The sequence below is a fragment of the Emys orbicularis genome, chromosome 2, assembly GCF_028017835.1.
Source record: "Emys orbicularis isolate rEmyOrb1 chromosome 2, rEmyOrb1.hap1, whole genome shotgun sequence".
Classification (NCBI taxonomy): domain Eukaryota; kingdom Metazoa; phylum Chordata; order Testudines; family Emydidae; genus Emys; species Emys orbicularis.
In genome coordinates this window covers 92,196,438-92,221,259 of record NC_088684.1, presented here as the reverse complement: position 1 = coordinate 92,221,259, position 24,822 = coordinate 92,196,438, and the positions used below count along the sequence as shown (strand labels likewise).

The 24,822-nt window shown below is 41.0% G+C and overlaps 2 protein-coding genes across 3 annotated transcripts in view; one reads left to right on the top strand and one right to left on the bottom strand.

The window, feature by feature from the left end:
- The window catches only part of PTPN2 (protein tyrosine phosphatase non-receptor type 2), a 60,637-nt gene extending 59,296 nt beyond the window's left edge, over nucleotides 1-1,341 (top strand). Inside the window, exon 10 of the mRNA XM_065398704.1 lies at nucleotides 977-1,341. Within this exon, the coding sequence (XP_065254776.1) occupies nucleotides 977-995 (19 nt within the window). The 3' untranslated portion in view covers nucleotides 996-1,341. The remainder of the gene's footprint in view (nucleotides 1-976) is intronic.
- Nucleotides 1,342-7,659: 6,318 nt separating this feature from the next.
- Nucleotides 7,660-24,822, bottom strand: PSMG2 (proteasome assembly chaperone 2). Of its 2 annotated transcripts, none has more exons than XM_065399106.1 (7): nucleotides 24,707-24,822; nucleotides 23,151-23,322; nucleotides 18,224-18,282; nucleotides 14,232-14,350; nucleotides 11,602-11,775; nucleotides 9,025-9,145; nucleotides 7,660-8,005 (listed from the first exon to the last, which is right to left on the bottom strand). In XM_065399106.1, exons 1-7 carry the CDS (start codon nucleotides 24,764-24,766, stop codon nucleotides 7,910-7,912), a joined length of 801 nt encoding a protein of 266 aa, XP_065255178.1. In that variant the 5' UTR covers nucleotides 24,767-24,822; the 3' UTR covers nucleotides 7,660-7,909. The 2 variants fall into 2 exon arrangements, with proteins under 2 accessions (XP_065255178.1, XP_065255179.1); XM_065399107.1 differs by having other exon boundaries at nucleotides 7,660-8,002.

Genomic DNA, 24,822 nt, shown 5'->3' with positions numbered 1-24,822 from the left:
AGTTTAAAAATATACAGCCTAGTGCAAATAGACAATAAAAAAAAGGCAAGTGTGTGATTGGGGTGGGTATGAAAAAGCCTTGAAGTATAATAGAGGCCAACAACATTAATGTACCTTTTCATTTATTAGACTTAAATGTCAGATTTTTGGATGACTGCACAAGAAACTTATGTAAATCGATTGAGGTAACTCATGGGGAAAATTGTCATTGTGGTCAAGTGATTTAAACTACAGGGTGGAATTTGGCAAAGTTATAATTGTGTGAGAGTCTTCCTGCCTTTTAAAGCTGTTTTTAACTGGCTTCAGCTCAGTCTCACTCTTGTGTACTAAAAATAAATGTGTTCAAACTATTTCATCTGTCTGAGTCTTTATTTGCATTAAAAGGCCTGATATGTGAAAAAATCTTTTTAACATGCGGTCAGTTAACTTTAAGGAAAGATTACTGTGCTCTGGAAGAAATCAGTGTGGATTTACGAATGTTGGTTCTTTTAATTTGTTTCTGGTCATATAAGCTTTGCTTTATTAAAAATGTTATTTTGGAATTCCCTCATTGGGACAAGAGAATTTAGACTTGGAATGTCACTTTGCTTTGAACTGTAACTTCTAAAACAGGACTGGCCTTCAGATTTCAAAAAGCAGTTATTAGGTCCTGGTCCAGCAAAATACTCATGGAGTCCCACTGCAGTCAATGGGACTGTTCACATGCTTAAAGTTAGGTATGGGCTGCTGGACTGGGGATCTCCAACGTGCATTTGCCTTATCTGTAGTATCTCTTCCGAAAAAGATTTGGCATTTCAAACAGTTTTACTACTGATAGTAATGGAGTAATTAGTCTGAGAAACGAATGTGAAAAATTGGAACAAATTATCAGTTTTGGGGTTTGCTTTACAATTTATAGTGACTTCCAAGCCCTTAGTCTGTATTGATTTTTAGTCTTTACTGAATTGGTGACTTTGTTTTGCGTTGTATGTCGTAGGCCGAGACTGACTGACTGACATCTAAACCTCCAAGACTTGTGAATATTCTGCATCTATATAAATTGCAAACTATTGACATGCAAGGCAAGATATGAACCCCTCTCCGGGAACAAAAGTGAGGTCTGATAAATACTAAGAAGGCCTCATAATTATCTGTTTACAACGTAAACTACATCCAGGGGATGAAGAACACCACCAGCATGCTACTTTGCAAAACAAAATAACTTGCTGTCTTCTGTGTTTTTTATAATGCCTGTATTAATTGTAGAAAGATGTAAAAGAAATAAACTAGAAAATACTTTGTACTGCCATTTTTACTGTATTTTTACACGTTTTTGGCAGCATTAAATATTTTTTTAAATTGACAACATACTGTTGTGTGCGCATTATGTTAGGGAAAAACTATTAAACAGTATTTCAAGAAAACTGGGATTTATCTCAAGGCTTTCTTTTTCTTACCCAACTGGAAAACTACAAATTTGATGCTGAGTATTGAGGTAGCCTCCATTAGGAACTCTACCTGTCGTTTTCCAAACATTCCAGTCATAATGAAAACAAGGATACTTGAATACTTGGTTCAGTAACTCTTTCCATGTCTGTTCTAATCTTATGCACAAGCTACTCTACACAATCCAGTGCAAGAAAGCTGCCATATGATATTATGGTTGGATTTTCTTATGTCCATTTAAAATCTCAAACTTCTATTTGCAACAAGCATAACTGTTGCACTATGCCAATTACTGCCAATGGGCATCTCTCTATAGCTTCAATGGGTTCATGCCTTTAAATTAATATTCTATGTATACTGCTGAATTTACACCTTAATACTTGTGCAGTATGGCCAAGTTAACAATCACTGTAGGGAACAGAACTTTGAGTTTCATATGCCAAATTCAGAGGTAGTGTGCAAGATAAGTGAGTCTATTAGAGTTCAAAGAACCTCAACAAAAATTGTTGTAATGGTTTATGTTGGAATAGTATGCACACTGAAGGACCAGAAGTGTAAATCAAAGTAGGCACTTCTATACCTTATACCCTCCAATTAGTTGCTTTTCTTTATGCACCCTTCTCTTCCAGCCACTCAGAATCAGTTAAATCAATTTAACTGACTCATGTACTGATCTTGATTGTTTTAGCACTAATCCAAGGCCCTCTGAGTTGTGTGGCAAACTGGACCTGGATTCTGCAGTCCTCAGGAAATTCAGGTGAACTTAAAAATTGAGGGTTTTGTTGAATTAAAAAGGAAAGTCTACAAATCAATACAGAGTAACGCTTTGTAAATTATTTTGATACTCAATTTCTTTTGTGCGGTCCATACTTTGTTTTCAGGTTGTAGTAGACTGAGGTATTTTGAGGTAAGCATATCTAGTTAAACGTTTCTGTTGAAATGAGCAGTAGAGAAATACTTAATGTTGGGTTTTGAGCCCCGCAATTCAGGAAAGCATTCCTATTCAAGATAGCACTAAAGCATGTTTAATTGTCCTGAATTAGGGATGCTTTTCTGAATTGGGGCCTAAATTATAACTTTGGTTTTAGGCTTAATATCTTTTGAGATTACTATTAATCATGGAGATCAATAGTTCATGCCTCAGAGCTATTGTTTCAGGCTGTGTGGAGACTTATTTACCTCAGTTTACACTTCACTTATATTTTCAAGGCTTTCTTTGCACCCATGAGGCTATAAATACTTGTTAAAATGAAAACTCAGATTCTAGAGCACAATTTTTTGCAGCATATTCCATGGCTGTGAACTACATAAGGCCCTATTTACATCACTTTACATATTTGTATGTGTGACCCCCATGACTTTCATGCATTTGAATCTCAACCATAACTTCATATTATTTGGGCTTTCAAAAACAGGAGGTTAAATTAATGAATTGGATAATGAAGTAAACATTATAAGGTAGGATTCTTATAAGCCTACAGATCTGATAATCTGCACTTGTTTTTCATAGTTCCTTTATCATGCTACTATAAATATTCATAACACTTTACCAATGACAGAAATGCAGCTAGCTGCTTTTTTGTGTGTGGCAATTTGGATACAGCCAGTTAAAATGCACTCTGGTCCTAATCCTACAATAGGTTAAGTACTTTTAAGGTCTGAATGCTGAATTTAACTCATGACCTTTTTTCTGCCTCAGCTTAAGAGTGAATTTGTTTTGGAAACTGATAGAATATAGCTTACATGTTTGAGTTATCCAAAAAGGAAACTAAAGGATTTTCATACTATTTTTGGGGGGTGGGTGGGAGGGGGCACTAAAGTAACTAAAAATTGTATACAAAATCAGGCTGAGGCTAGTGGGGACATGTCTAGGAAGATTATCCCTCATACAGAATTGAGTAATCTCTTTAATGCTCACTCTCCAGTCTGCTGGGAATGATGTTGCTGCAGGGCCTCAACAAAGCAACCACTTTGATTCCCAACAGCTGAAACTATTCAACAGGCCCAGCTAAATAAAGAGAGCTTATGGGAACAAGTTTTTTTAAAAAAGATCAAAATGAAACTGCATTGTACAAGGCCCATAGAGCTGGAAAAGGCCTGAGGTAATAAATATTTTTTCACAAAAACAAGCTAACTATTATTGAAAGGAGGTAGATCCACAGCTGCAAACCCTTACTGACTGCAGTGGGACTATTCATAAGTACAGGATCAGTCCTTCTTGAAGAGCTTTTCAGAAGCAGTTCAGGGTAACAGCTTGTGGTACTAACGGACCTCACTAAAGCCCTCTTTCTGCAACTCACTCACCACAAGTAGCTCTTGCGCTCATTGAAGACTGTAACTGTTTCCTTAATTAGATGAATGTTAAGCCTTAGGTCTTGTCCAAATTCCCAATTAAGCATTCTGGTTCCCTAAATTCTTGCAGCTTCAGTTAAATACAGTAGGTCAGATTCTAATCTGTTACACTGGTGTAAATCTGAGGTCACTCCACTCTCTTTATTCAAGTTACTCCAGGTCCCAAATCTAGCTCAGCATTTTTTACTTTGATTTTGAATTCAATCCTCCAAGGGGTGAGCCCTCAGGCTACGATCCAACAAAGTTCTGAAGTATGAGAGTACTATTGATTTAAATGGGACTATTTTTGTGCCTTCAATTAAGTAGATTGCTAAATACTCAGGTTGTACCCCTCTCCCACCTTTACACAGTTAAGTCCTTAAACTTGTGTAATGTTCAGCTGGGGATGAGCTGCTCCCCACAAAAGTTAGTTATAGATAATGTAATGATCCTTTAGGAAGAAAAGCACTGCTAGTATAAAGAACAGGAGTATTTGTGGTACCTTAGAGACTAACAAATGTATTTGAGCATAAGCTTTTGTGGGCTACAGCCCACTTCATCGGATGCATAAAATGGAACATATAGTGAGGATATATATATATATATAAAAAAAAATACATACAGAGAACTTAAAAAGGTGGGAGTTGCCCTACCAACCCTAAGAGGCTAATTAAGATGAGTTGTCAGCAGGAGGGAAAAAAACTTTTGTAGTGATAATCAAGATAATACATTTAAGACAGTTTGACAAGAGGGTGTGAGGATACTTAACATGGGGAAATAGATTCAATGTGTGTAATCGCTCAGCCATTCCCAGTCTCTCTTTAAGCCTAAATTGATAGCATCTAGTTTGCATATTAATTCAAGTTCAGCAGTTTCTCGTTGGAGTCTGTTTTTGAAGTTTTTCTGTTGCAAAATTGCCACCTTTAAATCTGTTAATGAGTGGCCAGAAAGGTTGAAGTGTTCTACTACTGGTTTTTGAATGTTATGATTCCTGATGTCAGATTTGTGTCCACTTATTCTTTTGCATAGAGACTGTCCGGTTTGACCAATGTACATGGCAGAGGGGCAGTGCTGGCACATGATGGCATATCACATTGTAGAAGTGCAGGTGAATGAGCCCCTGATGGCATGGTTGATGGGATTAGGTCCTATGATGGTGTCACTTGAATAGATATGTGGACAGAGTTGGCATTGGGCTTTGTTGCAAGGATAGGTTCCTGGGTTAGTGTTTTTGTTCTATGGTGTGTGGTTGCTGGTGAGTATTTGCTTCAGGTTGGGGAGCTGGCTGTAAGCGAGGACAGGTCTGTCTCCCAAGATCTGTGAGAGTGAGGGATCATCTTTTAGGGTAGGTTGTAGATATTTGATGATGCGCTGGAGCGGTTTTAGTTGGGGGGCTGAAGGTGACAGCTAGTGGCATTCTGTTATTTTCTTTCTTGGGCCTGTCCTGTATACTGTTAATATATTTACATATATTCTGTTCTAAAATAGGAACTATAGAAAGCTGTGTAAGATTAAATATATTTTTGCAGTTTTTTAATCTGGCCATAGTTCAGGAAGCAAGCATGAGACTGAAATGGGAAATAACAGACCTAAGAACTGTCCAGTAATACCAAGTTTGACAGTCCCAGAATCTTCTCTAGTGATTGTACTTAAACTCCTAGCCCTTTCTCTGAGCTGCATTGTCTTTTTGGATGCCATTACCTGTGACTCACTTCTTGATTCAGAGCAACTTAATTTTCATTATGAATAAGATGCCACATCAGTCATTCACACATCCTTCAAGAGCAGTCCTATTTAATGCCCACATACTTTGTTTTTGCGTGGGTAGAACTACCCTCCTCTTAAGCCCCGAGGCATCTCCCTTATGAAACATTTCTTTGTAGACTGATTTCTAAATAATTCTAAAAACAGTTTGAGAAAAGTGAACTAGCTTAAATCTTCAGACAGTACTGTAAAAATCTCGTTTTTAAAAGCATCAGTTGTTTAAACACTGCAGCTATCTTATAGTAAATGAAAATGAGACCAATAATTTGCCACTTAATACCAGTAGCAGTTTTGTTTCATGCCTGTATTACTCTACATGTAGCTAAACTTAAGTAAGTAAGGTATAGAGTAGCTGCTATTTGGAACTAAAGTCTTCCCCATAACACTTCATTTGAACTTCATTCAAACAGCTACAGGCTGAAATAGCTGCTCTAACAAGGTCTTTCTGTGGTGTGTAACTGGTACTGCATTGTTTGCAGGCTGTAACTGAGGCTTGGTCTATGCTGGGGGGTGGGTGAGCTAAGTCAGTCTAAATTATGCAACTTCAGCTACAAAAATAGCATAGCTGAAGTCGATGTATTGAGAGCTACTTACCAGTGTCTTCACTGTGATAGGTCAACTGCTGGTGCTTCCCTATCAACTCCACCTACGCTTCTTGCTCCAGTGGAGTACCTGAGTCAATGGGAGAGTGCTTAGCAGTCGATTTATCGCATCTTCACTAGACATGATAAATTGACCCCTGCTAGATTGATGCTCTGGAGGTAACTGTAGACATGCCCTTAGTAAAGGCTACAAAGCATGAATAAATAATTGTTAGGCTTCTCAATAGTTTTGGTTAATGTTTATCTCCTTTTTTGGGGGGGAAGGAAGGAGGGCTCTTCTATAAAAATTCATGCTAGTTGTCTTGTTTAGGGAAAGATTAATTTTAATCTAGTCACATGTGAACAAAGGTATTCACTATCAAAAGTGTGTACTCCCTTTATAAGGCTTCAGTCAAGGAAGAGAATACTGTGAGTTAAGTGTCTAGTCACAAATCCTGAATAGTTGGTGCAAACCATTCCACAATCTACCACGAGGCAGAACTGACTAATGAACCTATCTTGTATTTAACTGAAGGCGTACCAGCTCATTTACTGTTCCTTATACATTTGCACACCTCAGCGCAAGAGAGCCTAACTGGTGTCTCAGCATTACTGTAATACCAATATGAAAATTAATCAAAGGTTATGTATAAACCATAATTTACATCTGACTTGTTTAAATTGTAATTTTACAACTTTAATATTCCCACAGACAAAAAAAAGAACTGCCTACTTCTAAAGTGGTTTGATTATGTCCACAGTACAATACATGTTACTTTTGTAATTTCTGTATATACTCATTCATAAGCTGAATATTTGATAAAATGATGCATTGAAGAGTGGGGGTCAGCTTATAAACAGGTCTACCCCGAATTCTATGGAATCACTGAATATCTAATATGTCATTTTGTTTACCTGGAGCCCCTCAGCTCCATGGCCACAGTTTGCTGTTCACAACCAATGGGAGGAGCCAAAGTTTTCCAACCCCTGAAATACAGGGTCAGCTATTTTTACCTAACTATCTTGAGGGAGGGGTCAGCTTATAAATTAACAGACTAATGAACGAGTATAGAAGGTACTTATTTGAATTATTCCTTAGCCCTGTAAATCTTAAACTTCTACACTGTAGCTATACAAAGCCAATTAATCTTCACTCTAAAATGTTTTCTTTAAATTTTAGGCATTTCTCTGGCAGCAATCAAACTTGCTGTCTTCTTTAGTAAGGATTATCCACCTAGACCGCTTTAACTTTAGTGTTGCTGTAGCCTGTGGGAAGGAGTGGAGTCTGTTGTCTCCTTTACCGCCCTGTGGAACGAAGTTAAAAGAGAACACAGTCCATGGTGATATGTCTTCTGCAAAGTACATCCACCGATAGTGGACTAGGAATCACTGGTGGCTTGCTTAGACTGCCAGGAAAATTTGGAGGGGGGAGAGGGAGTAGGCTGATGGGGTAAAGGGTCTCATAGCAATTCCTAAAGATCAAAGTTTGTTACCCTCATGGCAGTGGTGGGTGAGCAGGATATTAAATGGTGTGGTTAACCCTCTAAAAGAAAATAAACTTTTTAAAAGTATTTTATTAGGAAAAAAGTCACTAAAAGATACCAAAAACTTCTGTGCACACTATATACCTCTTTAGTCAGAGTGAGACCTACATTAATTTTGATATTCACATTATATTAAAGGAACTGTTTGCATAAATAGAGGATATTAATGTACATACTGTTGTTGCTTGGCATTCATTAACATTGTTATGCTTTAGAGGGAGGTTACAGATTTTATACAACTGATTTTTCAGAATACCAGACTAATCAGTAGAGTGCAGGTGGAAGGCCACTGCCAAAGAGTAATCGCCAAGAATGTGGTATTTTCCATTGTGAAGGAGCAGCTGGGGCATCACTGTTCTGCTGATTTAAGAACAAAATACATTTACAAACTTAGGAATTACATTAACCCCAGCTGGCAAGTCGGCTTTTCCCATTTCCCTTCCCTTTTGGGGGATATTTAGTAACACCTGTATTGGACTGCAGCATTTTACATCACTGTAGATTGTCTTAAAGCTACTATAATATCAAACAGGATCATAACTCCATCCCACCACAGTAATGTTCATTTCAAGCATGAAATGTGTCACAGACCATGAAATCTGGTCTTGTGTGCTTTTACCCTATGCTACACAGATTTCACAAGGGAGACCAACATTTCTCAAATTGGGGGCCCTGACCCAAAACCGAGTTGCAGGGGCATTGCAAGGTTATTTTAGGGGGGGGGGGGTGTCACAATATTGCCACCCTTACTTCTGTGCTGCCTTCAGAACTAGGCAGCTGGAGAGCAGCAGCTTTTGGCTAGGTACCCAACTCTGAAGGCAGTGCCCCAGCCAGCAGCCACACAGATGCAAGGGTGGCAGTACCATACCATGCCACCCTTACTTTTGTGCTACTGCTACCCCCAGCTCTGCCTTCAGAGCTGGGCTCCTGGCCAGCATCCACCACACTCCAGTTGCCCAGCTCTGAAGGCAGCGCTGCCGACAGCAGTATCGCAACCCCCTGCTACAATAATCTTATGACCCCCCCCCACACACACACACACACACACACACACAAACAACTCCTTTATGGGTTAGGACCCCTACAATTACAACATTGTGAAGTTTCAAATTGAAATAGCTGAAATCATGACATTTGATTTTTAAATTCCTCTTGCCATGAAATTGACCAAACTGGACCATGAATTTGGTAGGGCCCTACATATTGGGTTTGAGTTTGCTTCCACTAACCTTGGAACAAAAGGACAGCACCTACTCTGGCATGCAACCTCATCTGACAGGGTGTCAAGTTCATGAAGGGGAAGGAGTCTCTAATTTTGAGCTGCTGAAATGAAAACAGTAAGAGCTAAAAGCAAAAACTTTAGCTGAAAGAGTACTTACTTCACTTTTAATTAGCTGGAGCCATTCATTAAGATAGTTAACAAGAGCCAGTGCATCAGGGATGTTGTCCCCCTCTGAGCAGAATTTCACCAGAACTGCCATTTGAATTCCATTTGAACAACTGGAACAGAAATTGCTCAGATTATCAATTGGCACAAAACTCCCCACCAGTGATTACTTTAACATCAGTTTTTAGTCTCACACATAAAAAGGAGCAGCCCATTGGTTTTTTAAATTAAAAAAAAAAAATCCAGTTTTTTTGTTTGCCTTCTGATAGTCAACAAACTGGTCTTGACTTTTTGGGGGGCATAGATCCTATGCTGTGGGATTACTGATTATGAACTGCTACACAGCTAGTTTGCGGTTTTGGTACTACTACTTGGGCATTCATACAGAATCCTTTGATATTGACCCTTAATCTCTTCATGTACTACAAACACTGAAAAGTGGAGCGGTTATATGTACACTGCAAAACCAGTGCCCCCACACTATGAAAGAAGGTAGGACTTAGATATGGGCAGTTAAATCAGGGAATAACAGCTGGAACCAGATGAATATAGATGGAGGATAATTTACTGAAGATAACAGGAAGGACATAGAAAGGAAATCTCAAGAGGGACAGAATAAGATAAGGAAGAGGATTAGATCTGGCTAATCAACAAGGAAAGGCCTGATGGGAGTATAACTTTCCTGAGCTAACAAATACACATTCTTGGGATGGATGTAGCTTGATATTAGGGACAAGGATAGAGCTCCATCTGATATAAGCCTGAGAGGAAAAGTAGAAAAATTCTAAATATAATCCAGTTTGGAAGCTGCCCCCCTTAATATTTAGCCTAGGAATTTCACTTCAGTTTCAAAATGAACAAAGATGTGCCTCATGCCTGAAGAGGGAAAACACCCACTATACTGGGAGCTTGTATTGAAGTATAAGTAATTCAAACAGCAATCATTTCTAATGAGTGATTCATTACAAATACAATAATAAATATTTCCAACCTGGAATTACAATAAAACTTGGGTTAAAAACCAGTAAATAAATGTTTCAGAACTAGCAGACAGTGACATTCTAGTCATCGAGTAGAAGAATAACTATCTTACTTTCTTAAACACCATAAAGGAAGAATGAGATACTCAATGAAATGTGTATTTGAACAACATGAAGACACTGTTCAAATAAGTTTCCCATTTGAATGGCAAATTTAAAAAGATATGGAAGTTTATCCTAAACTTAAGGGGGAAATAAATGTTAAAAATTCACACCTCTCCCCCACCCCAAAAAAACAAAAACAAATAGCTTAAACCCAATTCAAGTTTCAAGATTGGGAAAGTCATTCAAAATAGTAGCCTGAGAAAAGCAGAGACATTGAATCTTCAGCCTAAGCTTTGTGAAGCATGGGATACAGAGTATTTGGTGCATAAAATGTCAGACTGTCTTTCTGAAAGGCAGCATGGTGTACACAGACCTGTAGACTGGAAGTCAAGAAGTCTGGATGCTAGGCCCAGCTGTGTGAACTAGGTCAAATCACTCAACCTCTCTATACCTGTTTCCTTTCTCATCTCCTCCCTTGTCGCATCAAATTTAGTTTGTAAGCTTTTCAAGGCAGGGATTGTCTCTTTCTTTGTGTTTATACAACACCTAGTGCAATATGGTCTAAATCTTGATAGGGGCTCCTCTGTGCTTCCATGATCCAAATAATACATGCATCAAGGAACAGGCCAGGATTTTCAACTCTCGTCAAGGCTAAAAGGCAACATATGCTAAGAAAGTAGTAAATTCTTGTACCTGGCACAAAATAATTTAACACACTTCATTGCAAAAGTTGTTTAACTCACTCAGCATGGTAAGCTTTATGGTCAAATTCTTGAAACTCGTTATGCTAAAAGCAAGTCTCTTTTACCCAAATGCATTCTTTTTTTTTAAACTGTCTGCTGGTCCTGAAGCCAAAGACTCAACAAAATCAAAGTTTAGAATTTTATTCTCTAAAGACTGAGCATATCATTGGGAACTATTTCAATCATCGTGAAAGCAAGTATCTTTACAGAAGCTGTTTAGCTCAACATGTCTCTCTGTTATGGACCAAACTCACAAACAAGGAAAGTTTTCTGGATCTTATTTTGATATAATAGATAATTTCTGCATTAATTTGGCGCTTAAATATGTTAAAGTACGTACGGTAGAAGATTGGTCTTGATTATCAAATAGGGCAAGTGTTTCAATTATGATCTTGATTGCTGCCTTCCTCCTTTTCCCCTCTAGCCCCCTCAAAAAACATGAAAGTCAGATTGTTAGCTACTGTGCTGCAGCTCTATTTTGCTAGGGTTTTTATACATCATGTAAATCCTCTCTCAATCATGGGTTTGTTCTGGGGAGGACAATCCCCTGTTCTACGCCTACAGGTTTTTCTGAAGAATACCATTACTAATAATATACACAGCATCCCACGAAAAGACAATGAATGGTCATTTTTCCTGGGATCTGACTAAACAGGCAAAAGTAGATTGTAGCTGGGTAATAAAAACAGGGACTTCTGACATCTTACTATGGTTCCCTTTAACATCAGCCAGCTCACCCACCTCTCATTGAATAATAATGTTGTGATGCCACCTCCAGGAATACGTAGTACCATGTCTGCATCATTTACTCCTGGGTAAGCAGCAACTTTTTCCATCTCTTTCCAGTTTAGTCTCTGCATTAGCTCTCCAGCTGTTTTCTGAATAGCAGGTGAGAGTAAGTATCGTAGTGGAGTACTGGAATAAATCATAAAATGCAAGAATACTGTAAATAGTTATATAGGTGACTTGTGTAAAAGGGTAATTGTAATCTTCTAGGGCCTTAACTTGGTAATGAAAGAGCACAGGAATTGCTTTCTTCCACAAGTCAAACCCACAGGCTAATCTGAGGTTGCAAAAACATAAGCTGATCAGCAATCTGCCACACACAATGGCACATTTTGGAAGTAAATCTTCTTATTCTAGTGATTGCTCATGTCAATTCCAATCAGGTGTGTGCAAGCCGCATGCTCAGCAGCCAGAAAAATTTCCCCCTAACAGTATCCTTTGGGTCGGTCTGGGTGCGCCCTGGGGTCACGCCTTCATGGCGGTCAATATAGGGTCCTGCCAACCTGCCATCCCCTCAGATCCTTCTTGCCGGGTACTCCGACAGAGGGGTAGGCGGGTGGGTATTGAAATGGACATGAGCAACATCCCAAAGAACAACAGTTACGAGAAGGTTAGTAACAGTGTTTTCTTGTTCAAGTGATTGCTCATGTCAATTCCAATCAGGTGATTCCCAAGCCTACACTTTGGAGGCAGGATCAGAGCTTAAATGTTCACTGACTGGATCTACTATCTCTGACCTGCTGAGTAATTGCATTCAGCACTCGCCTTCCCCAGTTTCTTTCAATCAGTCTCCCTGATTACTCTGCTTCAAAACATGTATCCCCTTTGTGGGGTCTGATTTATTAAGTCTTTCCACAAAGTGTAACTCATTGTTAGTTGTGCCACTTTCACCCCACTGTGGGTCCATTTAAGAGTCCCAATCAGCTCTTCCCCTGGTTCAGAAGACAGGTCCCGCTTTGTCGCCTTCCTAGAGTTGGCATTGTAAGGTAGCCAATCCCTCTGTCTCTCCTTAAACTGAGAGCCCCTTGCTCTCCTCGTGGAACAGCATATATACATCAAACAGTCATAGTTTCTCCCCTTATGGCAGGAGCCCCTTACTCTCCTCCTGGAGCTAGGTAATTCAGGCAGTTATTACGGCACTCCTTAGGCCAGGAGTCCTCAGCTTTCCTCCTAGGAGCTGGCTTGTACTTTAGCCAGCTCTAGGGACTCAACCAGCTGCTCCTTCTCCCCAATTAGTTCTTCAACTCAGAAGGTTCAACAGGCCAGTCTTTCTGCTGCTGTCTCCCTGCTATCAAGGAGGAGGCAGCAGCAATCTCGCCCCACCCACTCTGCAAAATCTCCTGGCCCCAGACTCTTAAAGACAGTGACAGGACTTCCTCCCAAACACCATTCATTCCCTCACACACTTCCTCTCTATCTATATCTCCTCAGCCTTTTTTCTTTATTATACAGAGATATAGAACCTTTCACAATTTTAAAGGGCCACACTATGATGGGATGGGCTGAACCCATAGCACCTAGTACCCTTAAGGTGCAGACTATCCCCATCAGACTGAAACATTTATAGACCTCAAGACTACTTTAAGACACTGAAGACTTGTTTAACTGAAATAACAGTAGGTCTTCTGCAAAAACAGTGATGTCACATTTTTTAATCATGGATTGTGATGCCCTCAATCATTGAAAAATGCTTATTTTTAAAAGAATTAACATTACCCTGGATTATTTGTAAGCTTAACATTGCAATGTCCTGCTAATGTAAAAGAGCAGAAGCTTAAACTGGTCAAAAATTAACAGTAACTGAAAATTAATCTGAGTCATCTTTTATCCAAGCTGAAATGCGAAAAAACAAAACAGCCAGGATACAGTGAGATGCAAACTAAAATTCAATTTTAACTATAACCTAAAAGCATCCCTTTACAGTTCTATTTCATACATATTAAGTAAAGCGGGCAATTAATTGCAGTTAATGCCTGTAATTAACTGAAAGCAAAATGAACCCATTAATTTCTTTAACATGTTAATCGCATACCTTTGGATGGGGCAGGAGGCACCAGCAGTGGGGGGCTGAAGCCTCATCCGCAGCTTCCCAGGCGGCAGATGGGGCCTGGAGCAGCCCCAGCCCCACGCCCCGAGAGGGGACTGAAGCCCTGAGTCCTGCACTGGGCTGAAACCCCAAAGGGGGGGGGGGGAAGAGCTTGAAGCCTGGAGCTCTGAGCCCCAAGGGGGCTGAAGCCCCACACCGTGAGGGGGGGCTAAAGCCCCGAGCAGGGCTGAAACCCAGAACCCCCAGCCCTGACCCTATATATGAAAATATAGAAAACCCCAAAAATATTTAAATAAATGGTATTCTAATATTGTTTAACAGTTTGACTGCAACTGTGATTAATCACACGATTAATTTTTTTAATCACTTGACAGCCCTAATATTAAGTTTGCACAACATATACACACACAGCTAAGCAAAAGGAACCATATCAAATGTACTTAAAGTAATGGGACCTATGCTAAATGGAAACGTGTCAGTTAACTTTATGGAAAAGAACAGGAATATTAAATTCCTTAAAGTACACATATGAACATACCCATGAAGCTGCTGATCATCACGCTGATATGCATGGCTGCTTGATAGAAGAATGACTTTGGCACATCTACTGCTTTTCACCCAAGAAAGCAGTGTTTGGCAAAATGACCTATATTTGTTCTTTATATCAAGATGGAGGAGAAGAAGCAGAATGAAAGATTAAGTATTTAAGAAATGACAAAAAGCTACAATTTTTATGGATTGTAATGCTTTTAATGTTTAGGGACGATGCAAGATCATGTTCATTTAACTAAAACTAGATTTTCCTCATGCCTGTTAAGTCTTTATTTTAGAATACAGCTTTTAAGTGAAGGTTAAGGATGGAACCAAGCTTAACTACAATGCTTATGATTATGAATCAAGTCAACATTTACCAGCTATTTTCATACACTAGTATCTAAAAGCCCGATCCAGCTCCTAGTGGTAAATCTTGTGACGTTACACCCCATATTCTTCATAGAAATACGGTTATGATATTAATATGGCATAACTAAGATATACTTTATGCAAGATGGCTCATGTAAGATATCACTGGAAAGGTTATGATTTACTGAATGTGATTATCCAATTTGTATGCACGTGTCATTTCTGTATCTAAAGTTTGTTACATAGGAATATTGACTATTACAACTGTGTGTGTATTTGGGAGACACCCACCAGACAACAGGCCATCACAGCCTTGATGGGCCATTAGGAAGAAACAATAAGACTGTGAAGATACTAATCTCTCTCCTTCCTGAGAGGCATCCTGGGACACAGCTGTGACACTACCAGGTCAGGTGGTCCTGTCACCTGATACAAAATACCACCTTGGACACTGCTGGCTCTTTTCCTCTGTAGGAGGATGGGGATCAAAACAAAGGTTTCCCCCCTTAGGTAAATCCTTTTTAAGGCTAGGGAGGAGGTTAATCTAGACTCTCCTCCATTGCATACCCCAGAAGAAAGACTGCTAAAAGTACATATGTCACAGACCCAAGGACTCTCTCCCTCAGGGGGTCCCATGGGGAGGCAAATCAGCATTGTATATTGCTAACTCTGTTGCAAGCATTGCAGGGCATTTTGGGAAGGATCAAAGGTGTGAGTGTGGAATGAAAGATTCCTTTGCAGGCTGCAAGAGGCCAAGGGGGAAGGAGGAAGAGAGCAGAGAACGGGTTAACTCAACACTGCAGCTAGCAAGCTCAGTCTGACAAGACGACGCTGGCCCCAGTCCAAGGTCACGGCGCTAGACAAAAAGTCTGCAGTGGCATTTCTCTCTCACCCAGCCATAAGAAAAGAAAAAGTCCACTGAACCAGGGCTGCAGAGATGGAAAACACAGGCAAGACTGGGGTGGGGGGGAGCGCAGAGCTTCGCGTCCCTGGAGCTGGTATGTTTTGGGAAAGCAGAAAAAAAACACACAGAAAGCCCGTTTGGACTGGTACGAAAAGCACCAGGAACACCCCCCCAAAAAAACAGGACTTAAAACCCTCCTGAGAGCTGGAGCAATTCGGAAATCAACAGCGGACCTTAAACAACTTGGTCCCAGGACAGAACTCCTGGCCAGCCTCGGGTAGAGCGTGCGAGAGTATAAAAGTGGGCTCGGGCTTGGGGCAAGAACGCTTTCTTCCTTCCTCTGAGTGACGTGGGGAGCACTCATCACTCTCCGCTGTTATTTTATTATTTTATCAATAAAGCTTTATAATTCAAACACTTGGTGTGCTCCGTCATCTCCTCCCTAAAAATCCTGCGGCCTCAGCCTAATCACCTGACGCCCCAGGCAGACTGGTAACATCAATCTGTCACACATGAAGGGACAAAAGAACTAACTTGAGGGGAAAGGCAGGGGTCCAGTCTGTAAGAAGAAATAACTGGAACTCTAAGCTAGAGAAACTCTACTAATAGCTTAAAACAACATTTAGGGTGAGAAATTACTTCTTGAAACCAGTCTCTAAGATGTTAGCTTAATATGCGTGTTTTGTTTGGTTTGCTATCCCTTATAATCACTTAAAATCTGCCTTTTAAGGAGGATGGGGATCAAAACAAAGGTTTCCCCCCTTAGGTAAAAGTTAATAAATTTGTTTTGTTTATTATTAAACCCAGTTTGTGCAATTTCTAACTGGGGGGCAAGAAGTTGTGCATCTCTCTCTTCACGCTGAGGGAGAGGGTGCTGTGAAGATTTTTCTATACAGCGCAAGACAGTATTATTTTGGGTTTATTCCCCAAAAGGGATGCGCACGTGAGTGCTGGGTGAATCCTCTCACACAGAGCTGACTTCCATCTGTTTGCAGCTGGGTGTGGCCCTACCTATGTGTGTGTGCTGCAAGAAACCAGAGAGCCTAATTCACCAAACGGAGAGGGAATCCAGGGTGGTGGAGCAGGAGCGGCTCAGTGAAACCCCATTACATCAGGTGGCATCCCAAAACGGGGGTCCAACCCATCATAAATCTACTACAGCTAGATTGTAAATGCTTAAGGTTTTTAAGAACCCATACACTTGAACTAGCCAAAAACTGTGCTTAGTTACTCTGGTATGGTAAATGCTGGCTTTAATGGCAATCACTATCTCCACATAGCAAGTATACAACAATATGAATTCCTCCTCATTTCACATTATAACTTCAGTTCTGAGGTAGATGAAGAATCCTGAGAAACAACTGAGTCATTTTGACGGCAGAAATAAATTTATTTTAGAGATAAACAGCACAAATGTGCACTACACCTCTACCTCGATATAACTCTGTCCTCGGGAGCCAAAAAATCTTCCCGTGTTATAGGTGAAACCGCGTTATATCGAACTTGCTTTGATCCGCCGGAGTGCGCAGCTCCACCTCCCCGGAGCACTGCTTCACCGCGTTATATCAGAATTCGTGTTATATCGGGTAGCGTTATATCGAGGTAGAGGTGTAATTATAAGTAAGGCTGCGAATTTGTCACAGAAGTCACAGATTCTGGGACTTTCCGGGACTTCTGCAGCAGCCAGTGCAGCTGTCCTGGGGGCCGCCTGAGGAGCTCAGGCAGCCCCAGGGCCAGTTTCGGGCCACCACACCCACCTCCCCCAGCAGCAGGAGTTTGGGTGTGGGAGGGCGGCTCAGGGCTGGGGCACAGGAGGGGGTTAGGGCTCTGGGCAGCGCTTACCTCAGGGGGGGGAGGCGCGGCTCCCCAGAAGCAGTGACATCCCTCAGCTCCTAGGCGGAGGTGTGGCCAGGGGGCTCTGCGCGCTACCTCCGTAGCTCCCATTGGCCACAGTTCCCAGCCAATGGGAGCTGCGGAGCCGGCGCTCAGGGTAGAGGCAGCACACAGAGCTGCCTAGCCATGCCTCTGCCTAAGAGCAGAGGGAGAAGGATGTTGCTGCTTCCGGGGAGGCGAGAGCCAAGTAGGGAGCCTGCCAGCGCCCTCCCACCTCGTAGATTTAGTCTGGGGGTATATACTACAAATCATGAATGGGTCACGGGCCATGAATTTTTGTTTACTGCCCATGACCCGTCCATGATTTTTACTAAAAATACCTGTGACTAAAACATAGCCTTAATTATAAGGAGATATTTTCCAAAAAATAAATGGATTAAATACTGCCACTATCCTAGTGACAATAACTAAATAATATACAACATCATGCACCTATCGTCTGATTAAGTCCAGTTTGTCGTTTCTCAGCAGTCCACAACCAGAGTTTAATTCAAACAGTAGATAAACAATTAGGTAATTAATGGCAATTTTCAACTGTATTTGTCTGATAAGCATCTTACTAGTTACAACAGTTTAGAAAGATTTTGATTCCAACTTATTTCCCATTATTTTATATATTTGCTGGATAGAAGCCTTGCCAGAAACAATTTTTAGAGTCGTTTTAAAGAGAAGTGATTTTCTGTACTGGAAACTTTCTCCAGCTATAGTTACTTTTGGATTTATTTCAAAAAATGGTTAACATGAATCTTGACTGCTAAAGAATTTGGATATGAACATTTTCTTATTCAGCTTTCAATAGATTCAGTGGGAACAACCAATAATATACACACCTGTACAAACGGTGATCTGATCTGGAGAACCACAAGCTTTTTAGAAGGTAAAGAATACACTGCAAAAAACAAAAACAGTTGTGTAAAGAGAAAACAAGTGCATAATGTAGGGTTAGACATGTTCAAATTAATATGATTTATAACAGTGGATAAAAAAGGATATTCTAAATAAAAATTAATTTAAATCAGATTTGATTTAAATTAAATAGACTTTTAAATAGAAAAAGGTATTTAAAATTATGATAATCATTGTTAAGGCCTAAATTTAGTATAATTTATACTCAATAAAAATATTCAATAATTTATTAAAAATAAATTCAGTATGTTTGACGCTGAAGTTTTAAAAACAATCAAACCACTGAACTGGTGGAAGTTACTAGCTAAGCATTTGGAACCAGAGTTTGGTGAAATGGTCAGCCAGCTTTTGACAGCAGCAGCCTCTTCCAAGGGGGCAAAGCTGCAGGAAGGATTCATAGGTTGTCTTCAATAGATTATTCTTCCAGGAAACAATTTTCTCATGAATTCTATGATTCAAATCACTCAGATGAAGGATGTGGGTGTTTTTTCCTTGCAGACCTGTATTCAATTCATTCAGTTTCCCAAATATGTTGGTGACATAAGCACATCTTCCTTTGGTCACACAGAAAGCTAAATTCATCCTTTTTGCAGTCTATTGCACAGATACACAGCTCATCTCTCAGTTCAAAAAAATCATCCAAGTACTTTTCCTCTTGACAGCCAAAGAGCTTCACTGTGGAATAACGCCACATCATGATCAGACCCCATTTCTTCACCAAGTTTTGCAAACAGACATGTGCAAAGAGACTGAGTCTTGATGTAGTTCATAACAGATGAGATCAGCTGCAAAACATCACATAGCTCTGGACTCAGAGCTTTAGATACCAGTTGTTCACTGAGACTCCTGCAATGACTCCATACAGCAGACGGAGCAGCTTTCTTTATCAAGGCATGCAGACCTGCTGTGTGTTCTGCCATAGACAAAGCTCCAACTGTGCAAAAGCCCACACTTTAATCACACAATATATTTTTGTCTTACATGTAGCCCCACAGGACACTTGAACATTCCTTGTGCCATCTCATGACTGGAAAGAGGGAGACAGAACACACTGACTTCGAGAATTGCACCCTCCCATGTGTATTTCACTAAAATCAAGAAATGTGCATCACGGCCCTCACTGCTCACATCAACTTGAAGAGCAAAAGCATCCATATTTTTCAGATGCTCGACCAGTTGTGTTTTCCTGATCTGCTGCTATCACCTCAATCCTTTGCTTCACTGTGTTGTTGGAGAGTGGTATGGCTTTGAGTTTATTTGCCTTAGTTTCCCAACATATTATGTTCCCCTTATTGATTGCAGCTGGCAAAAATCAAAATCTATCCAATTTTGTGAGGCTTCTTGGACTGTGAGATATGGTAATTCACCTCAAATGGTGCTTTCTGAGCTTGCTCAGAGACGGACATGGCTCTCTTGAATTGCACTTGTTGACACAAAAGTTCTTTTTTCCAGCGCTAGAAAAATTACCATTTTCTTATATGCTCCTAGTGAAGGGTTTCCAAGTGTAATTTAATGGTATTAGGTGTCATGCTTTCACTAGATAACACTGTGTGACATAGCAGGCATTTTGGGCTTTCTTCGTTCTTGACCAAAATTCTGGTGAAGCTATAATCAAATCAAAGAAAGCCTCATCATATTTGCAAGCACATTTCTTGAATTCCTGTTTTTTGTTCATAACAGGAACACTAGAGTCACTGCTTGAGGCTGAGGCAGGAATTCAGGTAAAAATTAGTCCATTGTGCCTCTTATCACAAATCAAAGAGGAATTCACTGTTAAGCAAAGGCAGCCAGGACTTAAGGCGGCCCTGTGTGGTGATCCTAGGGCAATAGAGAAACAGTGACTTACAATGATTCTTTATTGAGTGCCAATAGAGTACTCAGGTTGCCATAAAGGAAGATATGGGCCCTACCTTATGGACCTTACAAGACACTGCAGAGTCCTATCTCAGAAAAGGCTAGCATAGGCTCCCACCAGCTCAAGCACAGAGGATGCTCTGTTGATAAGGTTGCTGCTCACAGATAAGGATCTTCTGCATTCAGGTCCCTGAGCTGGATGCTTGCACAGCTGGATGATGCAAATTGCCATCCGCACAGCCAACCTATCTGTATCTGCTCCACAAACGCCAGGAGGCTGTTTTGATCTACCAAATGGCGGCCTCCACGTAACGTGACCTCACAAGCACCATATGTAGAAGGTCATGCCATGAGGAGGCTGCCATTTTGTAGATAAAAGTGACAGCCTCCTGGTGCAGCATTCATGGACCAGGTATGGAAACACTGGGGGCAGACAGCATGGCCAACTGGACCCATAACTCATCTACTGATGGTGCAACTCCATTTGGGGGTGCAATCCATAGTTTGGAAACCATTGCTCTTATGGGTGGGAAGGTGTTAGCGATGGCTGCTGCAGAGACTAATTACAGAGAAATGTGCTTCAAACATGATTGAAGAGGAACAAATGCTACTCTAAAAGGCTCTTAAACCACTTATTAAAGGGGAACTGTGGGATATGGATGCAGTTTTTAGCAATCCTGTCCACAGAAATAAATCACAGCGCATATCCTTCAAAGCTGCAAAAAAAGACATGGAACTATCCAAAGCAGAAGAAAGCATTGACGTCAACAGTAATATGAAGACTGTCTGCAACTGCTACATTTTAACAGAAAAGCATTTTGTCCTGCAGTACGTAGGCGTTTCAAGAATCCAAAGCTGCTGCTAAACCTAACAAAAAAAAATAATATTGTAGGACCTGTACTGCTACTTTAAGTGGTGCACTGGTGGTTGCAGTGACTTCAGCACCACCAAGTATTACAGTAAGCAAGTGGAGCACAAGGCTGCCATTTTATCACAAAGCCTCACGTAGGAGTGCTTGAGTGAAAGGCAGGTTTCCAACATATACAGGGTAACTGTGCAGCATATGCCTAATCTATCACTACAAGTGGCTGTTGGTTTAACAATTCATTCCAAAATCCGTAACAAATTCCTAGTGCAGCTGATAAAGTACAAGTGACCCATGGTACCACAATCAATGTTTGAATGTGATGGAACAATGCATATGTGCCAAGCAAAAAGCAAACTAATGTGCATTCTGCATGCTGTTCCTCACCCAGCACCTGAAAATGTGACCAGTACTTTCTGACAGCAGAGGCCTCTCAGCGTAGCAATCATAGATGGTATGGCTGATGTATAAGCTCTTGACAAACCAGAAACCATTAATACCTGCTGAGATTTGGCTGAACATTTCATTACGAGGTTACAGAGAAAATACTTGACCTATGACCAAGACCACCTGGTGTTTGACACATATGCAGATAAATCAATTAAAAATATTACCAGATCAAAGAGGCTCCAAGGTATTGCACCTATCCAGTACATAAATCTTCAGCGTCCAGCTGAAGAAGCTACCATCTCATATTCAAAGGAGGAGTTAACTGCATGCCTTGCAGTTAAAACACTCCAGCAGGCGAAGAATTGCTCAAAAAATTATCATCATACAGTGTAGCGAAACTGCTGCCTGGCACTGTTCTGAGGCTTTTCTTCATAGTTCCCATGAGGAAGCTGACACTAAAATTATCTTGCATGCCATCAGTGACACAAAAGGAGATGCTACTAAACTCTGGATTTTTGCACAAAACAAATGTTCTCTCTGAGAGACTCCGCCCAATACTTCCACAAGATTCTGTTTTTTTTGTGCCTGCTGCTAGGGAAGAGAATTCTTGTATATTCCTCAGATATCTTTCTCTCTCTCAGACCATTAAAAGCTGCCACGCTGCCAGGTTCCCACGCTTTCAGGATGCGACTACTTGAAAGTTGGCTGGAAACACCACATTATCTTACTGGAAGGCATTTAATTCAGCTTCTGAAGAACTCTTTCTTCCCTCTGTCGGTTCTCAGAATAGCTGAGACAGTCACTCATGAGGTCAAACACACTGGAGGTGTTCATATGCCGCATTTACCATTTGAAGACCAACATTACGACACTTGCAGAACTACACTGGTGGATGTTTTCCAAGAAGCAGACAAACGGAGAAAAATTGCCTCCAACAAGGGCTGCATTTATACCTGCTAACAATTTTCCCTCTTGATAAGTAAAGGAAAGGCTCTGGGATGATCAAGCACATCCACAACTATCCTCTCCTATTGGGCCTGGACAAGCCTTATAGGATGGACTGATTGTACCAGATGTGCGTGAAATACTATGCGTGCTTGATCAATCCTTTAACTATGCAAATGCTTGTCTGCAAAGGCTAGATGCTCACCATCCTGCAAATGTTTGGCCAGCAGCCTGCTTTGTACAGAGATGTGGAAGTGTGGTGCAGACAAGTATTAGCATGACAATATACCCATCCGTGGAGAAAAACAACACTGAGAGAACTTGGATGAATGTTTTCAGTCCTTCATGTGAAGGCTAACTTCCTTGGAATTATCACTGAGCAATCTCTTTTTTAGGTAAACACTGCTGCCCCGTGTGATAAACCTGCAACCCTAGTGATAAGTCATAAGAGTTCTTGTTACAGCTCTTCATTTAAAGTGGTTCACTTAAGCAATCTAAGAACGGGAATGTGGCAATTTTGGTCTGGAAATTATCAGACTAGAACAGTAATTTAGCTAAATAAAAAGGCACATACTATATTATTTCAACAATGTAGTTTTCTGTTTCAGCACAAGCTGGCTTTACAAGGAAACTACAATCCCAACCCTACAGTGAACATAACATGGGTGTACCCCCTCCACCCACATGGAGCCCCATTTCCACTGGGGTCTCTCTGTATAGTTCATTGCAGGTTTGGGGCCCAACTGAACATTGGAGACATAGCTTTGGAACACTGGAAATACACTTTTAGTACATACCTTCAGCATTTATACTCAACTCTGTTGAGTTTTCTTCTGCTGTTGCATATGGATTATTCCCAACCATTGGCACCAGGCAATCAGTATATAAGTAACCAACTTTAGGCATGCCAAGGGTAAAAATAACTAGATCTACCGCCAGCTGGCCAACATTCCCAACTGATACAGCTGGCTGAAATAACAGACGATTCTTAGCATTAAAACAATGAATTCGTGTTATACATCCTGAATTACAGTAAAAAAAAAATTGATAGTTGACCAACAGTCAGAAATGAAGTTATCTGAATTCTTCTCCTAACTGGACTAATCAAACACCGAAGAGTAAGCCCTTGCCATTAGATAAAAAAAAGCTAATTTGTGAACAGCTTTGCAAACTTTGGTTTAGATCCTGCAACTACTTATACTTAACTTTACATCTGTGAATAGTCCCATTTCAATATAAAATTAAGCATGTGGATAAGTGTTTACAAATTTGGGGCCTTAATTTTTTTGCTAGACAGATCATGAAAATATTCTTTAAGACCTAATAAAGGAATTATTAGCACCTAGTGACATCTATTGGCTATTTTGATATTACACAGTTTTTTTACATTCAATTGTGATTTTTGAGTTGGAAACAACTATGTGTAGTATTCAAATTAATAAATTAAAACACAACTTATATATTTAAGTATATGCTCAAATGACTACTCTCTTATCCAATATTTAAAAAATGGGATATGAAAACCTGAAGCTTCCTTTTACATATTGGAAGGCAGATATCGTCCATATTTCATTCCTATGCTAATAGATCAGTACTGCATTACAAGATGTGCCCTATTGAAAAAAAACAACAAAAACATACTGCCTCTATTACCCATAAAGATTAGCCTTAGTATGGCAAACAATTAACATTTAGTTGTACAACAGGACAACGGTTTTGCTAGGGGAAATAAAAGCTTAATTAAAAATACTGCATCAAACTCAGCCATGGATGGCTTTGGAAAGGGTATGTGGCACTCCCGAAAAAGAGGAAAGGGTATTTGAATATATAGCACCTACCATGGATCCCAAGCCTGCAAACAGGTACACGGTGCTTAACTTTACTCGCATCCCTACAGTTAAGCCCGTGTACTGTTTGCGGGATGGGGAGGAGGAGGAGAAGGGGTAACAAGCGACACCCTCCTCCCCGCAGGTTACTACAGAGTCACGGCAGAGCCGTTTCTGTTTCCCAGCTCAGCGGGGGCAGCCGACAGCGAGCGGGGCGGTCGGGTCACTCCTCGGCCGCCTCCCCGGACACCCGCCGCCGGGCAGCAAGAGCCAACACGGCGCTTCCGCTGGAACCCAGAGCCCAGCCCGGGCCCGGCCGCGCCGATTTGCGCCGCCCGCAGGGGACCCGCCCCGCTGCTCCCTCTTGCCCCGGGATGACGGGGGGCGGAGTGTCCCTTCCCGGGGCCGCGCGCGGACAGGGAGGCCCCGGCGCTGGCACCTGCTAGAGCCGCGGGGCGCTCGGCCTTGCCTGGACACGGGACAGCTGCTGAGCCGGGACGGGACCGAGGGGGGCGGGGGCTTGTTACCAGCAGGAGCGTGAAGCCTTCAAAGTCCGGAGCAGCGGAACTGCCGCAGGGCACAAACATCCCGCCGGGAGGGACCGGTGCTGTGCGTGTGCGTCTGTCCTCCAGCGGGGGCCTTC

Bases quoted from the DNA above. Each gene is read 5' to 3' on its own strand.
- PSMG2 (XM_065399106.1), bottom strand. From the start codon at position 24,766: ATGTTTGTGCCCTGCGGCAGTTCCGCTGCTCCGGACTTTGAAGGCTTC. The intron at 18,283-23,150 runs GTATGTACTAAA...TGTTTTTTGCAG, and splicing joins GTTGAGTATAAATGCTGAAG to TGTATTCTTTACCTTCTAAA. The intron at 9,146-11,601 runs GTGGGTGAGCTG...TTTCTGTTCCAG, and splicing joins ACATTATTATTCAATGAGAG to TTGTTCAAATGGAATTCAAA.